The following is a 12,281-nucleotide window of genomic DNA, read 5'->3' on the forward strand; positions in this document are numbered from 1 at the left end:
TTGTTTTATTTCAATAGGAGGGTAAAATCGTCATTTTATTGAAAAAATGGATGAAAAGGACCTTTTGCGAAATGAAATGTGAAATGTAGGGGTAAAAATGCTAAAAATGAAAGGTAGGGACGTTTTGCACAATAATATTGAAAGGTATGGACCTTTTCTGCTAATTATGCTAAAAAATAAAAGGTAGGGACGTTTTGCACAATAATTTTGAAAGGTAGGGACCTTTTGTGCTAATTACCTTTTTGATTTAACGGAGCATTTTAACGGAGAGTTAACAGAATGATGTTTTGCGCAAAAAAAGGTAAAGGTAAGGGTGTAATCCGCCAAAAAATGAAAGATAAGAACGTTTTCCACAAAAACATGAAAAGATAGGGATGTTTTGTGCTAATTAGCCTTTCATAAATATCTCCTAATATATAAATAAAGCAAAAGGACCCAGAAATATCTCCTAGTATATAAATTAAATAAAAGGACCCAGAAAGAAGATTGACCTTATACATTTCCTCTCTCCAACACTTTCGTTTCATAATTTCATTGCAAAATTTGGCAGCCATCTTTTCGTCGCACCTTCGTCGCCTACCACCACCAGGTATCGTGTCTCTTAGCCCATCTCAAAACTTTAGTCTCCTCCAAATTTTTCCACTCTTGAAACTGATTTTCGATCATCGATTGATTTGAATGGTTTATATATGAGCATGAGTTCTCATCAATTTAATTTTGTGGGTTTCTCCATGTGTGACACTGACAAATCAAGTGTTTGATTTTATTTGTTTTTTAATTGATTTGGGTTTTTATAGATTGGCACAAATGGGGTGGGTCTGAAGTTGATTTCAATTTTTATAGTTTGTTGATAAAAGGAATGCAAACGAAATTATTGGATCGAGATGGGTTATGATTTACAAGTGTTTTTCTTGAATTAGGAAAGATGGGTTTGAAGAAAAAGAGAAGTAAATCCTCCTGAAGATGAAATGGAGATAGTACTAATGGAAGATATAATTGAAGAGTAGAAGCGATGAGAGATAAGGATAATGGAGAAGAATTTAAACAAAAGAAAATTGTCTTCTTTGTATTGGATTCCACTTGCCAGCAGAATTCCTCTACTTTCAAGGCAATAATGGAAGAAAATTATGTTGGTTTTCATTTCATGCCATATTTATGTTAAAAAAATATATCACTTTTTTTGAACTTTTTAAGTTTCTAAACAAGACGTTTAATTGTTTAGACATGTCCCTATTTGACATTAATTAAATTTTTGATTTTATTTACACAAAATAGGGGCAATATTAGAGCATACAAGTATTTTAAGTTCATGTGTTGTCTCTTTATCAACTTTTGAAAATCATGTATGTTTTAGGTTTTCATAGAAAAAAACTGAATATGGCCCGAACAGCGTCAAGGATGTTTAAACAATATCAAACAAAGTTTATCAATAGAATAGAATATGATTAAAGAAATAAATATGTAGCATAGTTTATGGATTATCGTCTTTTTAATGATGAAGCTTGAAGCAAGCTTTATAAATATGATATATGTTTTAGGGCTTTGACACGAAAATTGAATTCGGGCCTAGATAGACGTCAAGGGGTGTTTAAGCACTATGAAATATAATTTATCAATAGAACATAATATGATTAAAGAAGAAAAACCTGTGAGTCAATTTACCGATTATCCACATCCACTCCAAATTCCTAAACCCACTCATAATCTCGTTCACAATTTTAAAACGCACCTCAAAAATCAACCATAAGTACTTAATTTGGCAGCAAATTATTGCAGAATAATTTGTGGGCTTGACTTATATTCACAGTTAAGCATACGAAGGTGATGAATGAAGAATCAGGTCAACTGTTTGTATAAGTGTAATTGAAGCAATTTTGGAAAAATGACGCTGTGTATTAGTAAATTGTATTGCAAAATAGGAAGAATAAAGTGGGATTTGTATTTGTTAGGGACAGGAAAAATGAGAAATGTAGTTGAAGTGGACCTACATTTTTTATGATTATAAGGACTCGTCATTTTTCAGATCGCTGGCTCAACCTTTCCAGGTGTTTTGATTTGTATTGATGAGATGGTGGTGGTTGGGTTTGAGTGGGTTGTTGGACTTTGGTAAGTGAAGATCTTATAGCTTCGTGAATAAGAGCTTTTGGTTCAAGAAGTGTTGTATGTTGGATCAGAGATGTAATTTTCCTAATTACACTATGTTGAGTAATATCAGAATACATGAAAGTTGAATTAACCAAAGGCTTTCTTATATGATTAAGAATAATTTTTTAAATGGTGTATGGTTTAAATAAATTACTCAAATATAAAAGTTGAATGAGCACTTGAAACAGTGTGAAAAACTTTAAGGTTGATACAGTATTGGTATGGAGTTTGGTTTAAGGTTTCTTTGCAAAAGAGATTTGGTGTGGCTAGGAATTATAATGACGAGATTTGAAAACATGGATTTGCTTTTTGTCGAACAATAATGGCATGTTGGGTGTTATTTGGTAATCTTGAGTATGTTCCTTTGTATTTTTTCTTATGCATTTTTTGTTCGATTTTGTTAATGTCTACTTTCAACTTTTAATTTTTCCTACTGTCTTTGTTTGTAGCTTTGTGAAAGTTACAGAATATAGCAGAAGATTAACATTGAAATTGAAGAATATTATTTTTAGGTAGGTAGATTCTATATTTGCTTTGGTTGAGGGTCATTTATGTTTTCAGAATAATTCGTTTTAGCTGTAGATTATTCTTAATTTGAGCTTCTAATCTTCTATATGTTTGAACTAATCATTGTACTTTGAGTAATTATGTGTATGATATTTGATTGTATTTTTAGTTGGTGAAATTTACAACTGCAGCAGTATAGTCTTTGTCGTGTAACTTTTTAAATTTTTTAAATTTTTTTCTTTCAAACAATTGTATTTTTTTTAATCGTGGAATTCGCGATTGCAATAGTACGGTCTTTGTTAGGTAACTTTTTTCTAAATAATTTTTTTTCTTATAATTGATTCTTCATAGGTTTGTGTAGTAGGTTTATTTTGATCACTTGTTATAGTAAGTTGTATTTTTAAATTTCTAATAAGGTTATTAGTTGTTATGCTTTGTTTGTGCACTGTATGAATCCTCCATTTAGTTGGTTTCTTTGTACGATGAAAAATAGGCTTGCAGACTCTAATAAATTTTCCTAAGATTCTGTGCAATTTATGAGAGCCTAATATAAGAGGTCCATTGAAAAGTCAATTATGACATTCTTATTTTTCTTTGCATTTTATGATTTATTACGCCGTTGAAAAATTTCAATCTTATTTCTTCATAGATTATAATGATTAGATTTTTTATTTTTTTTTAATTTCATCGAAGATTTTATTTCTAGTCAATAAGAATGGTCCTCCTCATGTAATGAGCGTAATTGCTTATCTTATTCATAGTATTATAAAGATAGCCAAAATTACATTTCACATTTATAATAAACGTTTAGAAGCCTTGTAAAGTAAATTTTTAGTCATGGTTTAGATCATTTTTTTATTTTGTAAAGTTTACATTTAGCTTATATATAATTTAACATGTGGTATTTTTTTCAGTATTTTTAGATCCTGTTGCTCAAGTTGGATTCCAATTGTCCAACAATTTATCTTAGTGATCTAATGGATATTTTCGAAACATGTGCTGATGGAGAGCCTGATTTAATTAACCCTCAAATTATTTCTGAAAGTACAAACGAGTCATACCGTGCCTTCATTCGTATAAAGATAGCCAAAATTACATTTCACATTTATAATAAACGTTTAGAAGCCTTGTAAAGTAAATTTTTAGTCATGGTTTAGATCATTTTTTTATTTTGTAAAGTTTACATTTAGCTTATATATAATTTAACATGTGGTATTTTTTTCAGTATTTTTAGATCCTGTTGCTCAAGTTGGATTCCAATTGTCCAACAATTTATCTTAGTGTTCTAATGGATATTTTCGAAACACGTGCTGATGGAGAGCCTGATTTAATTAACCCTCAAATTATTTCTGAAAGTACAAACGAGTCATACCGTGCCTTCATTCGCCAACAACATAATCAAAGAGAAAGGGATTGGCGAAATCAAGTTAAAATTGGATGCATTGATCGTCACAAAAGGATTACTGACCCTATGTTATGTGGAAATAATAATTCAAGTACTGTCCAAATGCATGAATCTACTATAAATGATCATTGTAAAGCTTCTACTTCAAATAAAGGAACAACTTATATTTCCAATTCTGAAGTAGAAGAAAGTTCTAAGATATTGAATATATCAAGTACTGCATATGTATTACCAACATGCATTGACTGTAAGCATTGTGGTGCACGAAAATTTTATAGAGAAAATAAAGGTTTTTGTTGTTCTGATGGAAAAGTTAAGCTCTTTATGCCAGAATCACCAATTGAATTGTACGACTTGTTTACTTCTAAAGATCCTATGTATATGGAATTCAAAAAAAAATGCAAGAGGATATAAAAATCATTTTGCGTTCACATCGTTCGATGTAAAGCAGATAGAGAACTTTTGAAAACATATAGAGCTATTTACATATTTAGGGTTCAGGGACAAGTATATCATTATATAAATCAACTTATGCCTTAGAATAATACGCTTTCTTACATGCAATTATATTTTTATGATACAAATAATGAGCTTCAAAATCGTATGAAAATTTCAGAGAATTTCATTGAATCTACTTTAATTACCTTAATTGAAATTCTTAAAGTAAATTCATATAGTAGATTTTTTAGGTCTTTAAGTGATATGACTAATTTACATGATCATCGAATACATATAAGATGTGATCCAAGAGTTGATCAAAGAGTCTTCAATACTCCTACAACATTTCAAGTAGCTATTGTTTGGGTTGAAGAAGATGAAAATGCAAATGTTCACATTCGTGATATTACTATATATGGTCATTATGGTGATTCACACAGGTTTCACTATTACTATTGTTGTTATAATCCTTTGCAATATCCTTTGATTTTTCTATATGGTGAATCTGGTTGGCATGAAGGTATTGAGAGATGTAGAAGCACATACTTTTAGCCTCAACATTTGCCCGACTCTATTGCTTTTCCTAGCACAATTAATTCTGCAGCTGAAATTCTCGAAAAAGAGGATACAAGTTAGTGAATGCACCTTTTAGTAAATTTTACACCTTCCGTAATGTAAATGTCGCAAATGAATACTGAAATTGATTCTTTGTTACATCATGCAGTGCTCAATGGAACCAAAAAACGGTCTCAGGTTTCTTGCCGAGAATACTATTCGTACAAATTACAAATTGGACTTTTTGGTACGTTCATGTTACTTCACACTGGTAGGCTATTTCAACTATATATTGTAGATATGTATGTTAAGATTGAAATTACTAGATTAGATTATTTCCGTAACAACCAAAAAAAAAAAAAAATTGTGCTGAACTTTATCAGGGCATTGTAGATAGTGTTCAAAATGGAAAGACAAGAGGGTGCAAAATTAGAAGGAAGCTTGTTTTACCACAATCTTTTACATGTGGCTCTAGAGATCTGCTAAGGAGATACATGGATGCGATGGCTATTGTACAACGTTATGGAAAATCAGAAGTATTTTTTACTATAACATGTAATATAAATTGGCCAGAAATCAAGCGAGAACTAAGACACAATGAAGAGGTTCTGAATCGACCAGATCTAATCACGCGTATATTTAGAGCAAAATTAGAAGAGTTGAAAAACGATTTATGTAAGGAAAATGTATTAGGCCCCGTTGCTGCTTTGAATTTCAAAAAAGAGGGCTTCCTCATACACATCTATTGTTGATTTTTAAATGCGGCTACAAAATTTGTTGTTCTGAAGAAGTTGATAAGATAGTATCTTGTGAAATTCCTAACAAACCAAAACACCCCATCTTCATTCAATTATTTTTAAACATAATATGCATGGTCCTTGTGGAAATTTAAATCCTAAAAATGTATGTATGGAAACAAATAATGGTTGTAAAAATAAATATCTGAGGGATTATTGTAATACTACTATATTTTGCGATAACTCATATCCATTGTATAGGCAACGTAATAATGGAATTTCTATTAAAGTTATGGGTCAAATGTTTAACAATCGTTGGGTCGCACCATACGATCCTTATTTAAGTGCGAAATTTGACTGCCACATCAATGTTGAAGTATGTTCTTCTATCAAAACTGTAAAATATTTGTATAAATATGTGTACAAAGAATATGATCGTATTAATTTCTTCGTTGACACAAATGAAACAAATGAGGAAATCGATGAAATTTTTGCTTATCAATCTGCTAGATGGATATCTCCACCCGAGGTTATGTGGAGAATTTTTTCTTTCAATTTGTCAGATATTTATCCATATGTTTATTCTTTACACTTTCATATTGAGGATCATCAATAAATAACATATATTGATCATGATGATTTATCAACTATTATTGAAAAAGAAAATACGAGAAGAACTATGTTAACTGAATTCTTTCTAATGAATGAAGAAAATGAACTTGTTCATACATTGTTGTATCGAGATTTCCCAAAATATTTTGTTTGGAATGCAAATAACAAAATTTGGACTCCTAGAAAGAAGCAAATTGTTATAGGACGAATTGTAATAGCTAATTCTTCTGAAGGAGAACGATATTTCCTTCGCATTCTTCTTAATCATATTAGAGGATCAGTATCATTTCGTGATTTACGAACTTTAAATGGGGTAACTGTTGCTACATATCGAGAAGCAACACTTTTATATGATTTATTAAGCGGAGACAATCATTTTGAAGAATGTATATTTGAAGTTATTGTTTATGAAATGCCTACTTTTTTAAAACGTCTCTTTGCTATACTTCTTACACTTTGCAATCCTAACCATCCAAAGTTCTTGTGGGACAAGTTTAAGGTTTATATGTTTGACGACTATGTACGTCAAAATATACCTAAGGAGATTGTGGAACTACGGGCTTTAGAAGACATTAGTTCTATTTTGGAATCATTAGGTAAGAACATAAATGATTATGTCATGGTGCCATTCAATGTAAATATATATGAAACTGAAAGGTTGAGAAGAATGGTTGAAGAGGAGACAACTAATTTTGATATTGAAGGGGGTCTTGCTTGTGCTGCAATATTAAATAAAGAACAAGAGTTTGCATATGATATAATTATGGAAAAAGTAAAATCTGAATCGAGTGGTGCTTTCTTCATCGAGGGTCTAGGTGGGACAGGAAAAACATTTTTATATAAAGCACTCCTAACTGGTGTAAGGTCACAAAATTTAATTGTTTTGGCAACTGCATCATTTGGAGTATCTGCATCTCTTTTATCTGGAGGTCGAACGGCTCATTCAAGATTTAAAATTCCTTTAAAAACAGTTGGTGAAATAAAATGTTCTGTTAGCAGGCAATCAACTTTAAGAAGTTTGTTGAAAATGTCTAGGTTGATCATTTGGGATGAAACACCGATGGTAAATCGTTTTGCTGTTGAAGCTGTAGATAAGATGTTTAGGGATATTACAGATTATAACTTGCTTTTTGGTGGAAAAGTAGTTGTTCTTGGAGGAAATTTTCGTCAAGTTCTACCAGAGGTGCCGACATAATGAAAGTTAGCTTAATTTTCTCAAACTTATGGCCTTCGTATTTGCATCTACCATTGATCGAGAATATGATGGCGAAGTTGGATCCCACATTTTTTGATTACTTGATAAGAATTGGAGATGAAACGGAGAAAGAACATAGTTGTAAATGCATTAAACTTCCAAACAATATAGTTTTGCCATTTGAAGATGAAATTACATCTTTAAAAAATTTGATACATCATGTTTTTCCAGATATAGAAGCATATGTTGATAATCTCTATGCGATGGTAAATCAAGTTATTCTTACGCCTCAAATGAAGGTGTTGATCATATTAACCAAATTTTGCTCGAACAGATTCCAAGTGAAATGTTCGCATATTACAGTTTCAATGAAGCAATTGATAAATCAAAACAAAACTTGCAAGAAGATTTTTTTGAATAGTCTAACCCCAAATGGTATTCCACCACATAAATTGGAACTTAAGATAAATTGTCGTGTCATGTTATTGCGAAATATCAATCCTTCTGAAGGATTGTACAATGGGACACGCTTAACTTGTCGAAAGTTTCAAAAGAACGTAATTCTTGCTAAAATCACAACTGACGAGTCTTGTGGAAAATATGTTTTCTTGTCAAGAACCCTTCTATACCTCTAAAAAATGATCAAAACTCAATTCAATTCAAAAGAACTCAATTTCCAATCAGACTGTGCTTCGCAATGACGATAAACAAAGCACAGGGTCAAACGCTTAATTTTGTGGGTTTGTATCTTCCAGAGACAATTTTCTGTCATGATCAACTTTATGTAGCATTATCAAGGACAAAAACAAGCACATCTATCAAAGTTCTACTTAAACCATTAAAAGCAGAAAATTTTCACAAAACATGTACCAAAAATGTTGTCTACAAAGAAATTTTTCCGTTCATAAATATGTCAGAAAGATCTGAAAAATAAGACATTGACCCCCACATGCGTTTTAGGTTTCTTTGTGGAACTTCATACAATTCTTGTCTTACTTCAACGGCCTTCTAAATCTTGGCTTTATCAAAGGTTTGTATCAATTCCCCACTTTTTTTTTTTTCCTGATTTCCTTATGTTTATTTGGATTTATCTAATGTTTAGCATTCAGACTAGGTATATTTGTTTTTGCTACAAATGATTTTCCTGTTTTGTTAAACAATTTTTCATATTTTCTTATAACCTTTTATTGTAATATATATGTTCATATCAACTGTAACTTTAAGTTTTCATCACACCGATTGATTTTGCAAACTTGTATTTTTTGTATTTCATGAATTTCTTCCATTCACTTAGGTTAAATACTAGAAAGTCTAGTTAACGATGTTTGTTACAACAGACAAGTCCTATTGACCGCGTAGAAGTGTGTTTATTACTTTATAGTATGCTAAAATTATTACCATTCTTCTTTCTTATCATTTCTTGGTGCATGACACTGGAAATGTTTTATTGTGGAATAAGATATTCGTTTCACGAAGTATTTTTCATTTCTTTGCTTAAAATATCAAATTATTCTTATTCATGTATTATAATTACTATTGGGATATTTGGAATAATTTTGAGTCTTTGGATAATACACTTTCCTTATATATGTTATTGTATTTCGAGGTGCATCCTGCAACATTCAACTTACACTTGCTTGTAATATTTATACATTGTCATCAAACTAATATCTTCTTATTTCTAAACAAAATAATTTGGGCCAGCTTTTAAAGTTTTACTTTGCCTATGTACTATTATCATCTCAATTTGATGGCCTACAGCTGAAATAGCCAGTAGCGTTTAAGGGGAGCAAATACATATTGTTTCATAGATGCATGTGTTATATGCACCTATATATTTATCTACCTTTTCATTTATTGAATTTAATGTTATGGTTTGACTTTGTTGATTTGTCATCAAATATGTTGTTCATTAGTTCAAAGAGTTATATTTCAGATTCAATTGTATCATTTTATAAAGTTGCCAACTTTTTGTGAATACTTTCTTCTGTCATTTTTTGTTCATCACCAAGTCAAACTAAAGCGTTCAGTTTTGGGTTAATTGTGTTCATGCACGATTTGGATTGTTTGAATTTCTTTTGAAAAATATGTTCCATATCATATCTTAGTTTATTTATTATTATTATTATTTACACGGTTTAGTTTCATCACCAGGGTCCAAAAATGAATCTTGGTGCTAAGGGCTAGATAGATTGGCTTCTAGATCTGCTCAATACTATGCAAGGGCATGTTTTGCAAAATGGTTTGTTGTTTTGATTTATACATATCAGCTGTATCTTTTACTTTAGAATCTCCATTTCAATAAATTTTCCTTTTATGGAAGAAAAAAGATGTTGTACTGACCTTTTCCCTTTGCATTCTAATATTCTAGGAGAAGTGTTTTACGATACCTTGTGGTCCTTCTGCTCTGGCTATTAAAGCAGCGGCATGGTGCTAATTGCCATTGACTAATGAACAATTGCAAATAAAACTGAATAATTATTTATGATTTCTTGTAATAAAATTTTTCGAATGGTGTAGAGATACCATTGTGATTATTTATGATTTCTTGTGATTAAATAAAACTGAACAGAAGTGAATAATGAACCTTTGCGTACTAAAAGCTCTACGAGCCTTAGGTAAAAAATACTAGGTCTTTCGATCACTTCAATTTGCAAACTTAGTTTCATATGCTCTTTTTTACTTTATATATGTTGATGCACATCCTCAGCAAATAAATCTGCATCTTTCTATTTTAATTTTAAATAGGCAACCAGTTTTGCCAACTGTGATTTATTATTTTGGTAAAATTTTCTATTATTGTTGTTTCCTAATTATACTTGTCTTCACACGAGAATTCTATTAAAATATTTTCTTATTATTATCTAAAATCTTCTTACTCATTAGACTATAGAGATAGAATTCATCGCTATGCCTTATATAGCCAATTCTTTTTAGATTGCTCCTCTGAGTAAAATTCTTGATTATTAAGAGCGTTTCTTTCTTGAGACATTCAAATTTTTGCTGTATCCCCTCTCATTTCGTATGTGTTAAATCTAATCATCAGTTTAAGCATTTTCCTAATCAATGTTCGCTAAATGTTCTTCATTTCTGCTATAACCTGCTTCATAAGTTATCTTTTATTTTTTCCTCCTTTTTGAAAAGCTACCATAATGGGCTTCCTTTGCATCATGATACAAAAAGAGGCCTTGACCAAACTGTAAAGTTGCTTCTTTCACATGTAAGTGTGTACAATTTTTGTCTATTAAATGTTTTCTCCATAATTTAGGTCATGATGTTTCAGTGACAAATCATTCGCACTATAGAAGTATTTTTTTTTCCTCTTACCATCATTTTAGCATATCAATTCTGATATATCTAAAGACTTTACATGTTCATCATGCAGGGAGCAAATACTGACATTTTCCCATTATGCTTATTAGGGGCACATGTGCTTATTCTCTGGTTGGTTGAAAGAGCTTTACGGGCCTAGCTTTCTTAAACTAATGCACCTCAATTGCTTTCAAGAGAACTATGTGAGTATTATATTTACAATTTACACATATTCATTATATCCTCCATAGTGTTGTAACTTGTATCTTCAGTTGCTCTTTCTATTATCTTGTTTATTCATTTTGTATCAGTGACTTTTTGAAAGATTATTTTACTATCTATGCTTACAAGAAGCTCTTGTTAATACTTGTGCAGTTGGATGATTGTGATCACTTCACCATGCTTCCTCCTGTTTTTTAATGTCACGTCTTTTTTTTTTTTTTTTTTTTTTTTTTTTTTTTTTCGTTATCGTCTTTTATCATTAGGACCAACAGAAGTTTTTTGACACTACTACATATCAGCTTCGTTGGTACAATAATATGGGTTTGCTCTGTTAGGTGCATGTGGCAAAAAATAGTAGGATATTGATGTACGTTTTTGTATTTTGTACAACGTTGTTGAAACTAGCAATCGAGTGCCTCAATTAGCTAAAATTGTACTTCACCATGTCATGTGTGTGTACATATGTGTATCTAAACTCTACAGAGCATCATCATTCTGTCTATAACGTGTGTTATTTCTTCAATTGGTTAGTACATGACCTCAACTTATAATTTCATATTTTTTAACTTTTGACAGATGATGTAAATATGCTGATTGTTGTGGCTCATGTAGATTAAATGTTTATGTGACTTTAATGATGCTGAGGAGGGATTTTTGACATTGAATAAAACAATATCTGAGCGTGAAGCACCAAAAAATAGTTCAAAAAGATTGTTTGGAAGGCTCTTCTACCTCGCACTTCCTTCGTTAGTTTACAGGATTCCCGTACGTAAAAAAAAAAAAAAAAAAAATGCAACAATGAAGAACAACTGTCTCTATTCCAATCAGTGCATGTCGACGTCCTGCTGAATATCTGGAGCCTTCGCCTGAAAAGCAAATAGTAATAGGCTTTAATTGTGAGGGGATGGCCTATGTCACTGTGGATCTCTATGCATCATGCAGGATTATTTAAATTTCATTATCGAGACCACGGTGCCAATTTCTTCATTTTTGAACAACATTTTTATGAAATCAACTATCTCAACTTTCTTTGAAGGTTTGAATTGCTTACAAATTTTTTCGGACACTTAAGTGTATCAATATGAAAAATGCAACGCAATATTTTGATACGTTAACATTATCTTAAAAATAACATAGCTCGTGTATTGCACGG

The 12,281-nt window shown here is 31.0% G+C and overlaps 1 protein-coding gene across 21 annotated transcripts; it reads left to right on the top strand.

Moving 5' to 3' along the window:
• The first annotated feature begins 432 nt into the window (after positions 1-432).
• Positions 433-12,194, top strand: LOC111405594. Of its 21 annotated transcripts, none has more exons than XR_002704830.1 (9): positions 435-589; positions 2,595-2,657; positions 5,016-5,126; positions 5,220-5,297; positions 5,434-8,624; positions 9,749-9,836; positions 9,966-10,814; positions 10,980-11,109; positions 11,282-11,569. XR_002704830.1 is itself a non-coding variant. In XM_023034550.1 (8 exons), coding segments are annotated over exons 3-8 (327 nt in total). In that variant the 5' UTR covers positions 451-589; positions 2,595-2,657; positions 5,016-5,125; the 3' UTR covers positions 11,714-12,194. The 21 variants fall into 21 exon arrangements, 7 of the variants coding, with proteins under 7 accessions (XP_022890318.1, XP_022890313.1, XP_022890314.1 ...); XR_002704832.1 differs by having other exon boundaries at positions 10,739-10,814; XR_002704827.1 differs by lacking the exon at positions 11,282-11,569 and adding an exon at positions 11,705-12,194 and having other exon boundaries at positions 9,749-10,814.
• The last annotated feature ends 87 nt before the right edge of the window (positions 12,195-12,281 follow it).

Source organism: Olea europaea, chromosome 12 (genome assembly GCF_002742605.1).
Source record: "Olea europaea var. sylvestris chromosome 12, O_europaea_v1, whole genome shotgun sequence".
Taxonomy (NCBI): domain Eukaryota; kingdom Viridiplantae; phylum Streptophyta; class Magnoliopsida; order Lamiales; family Oleaceae; genus Olea; species Olea europaea.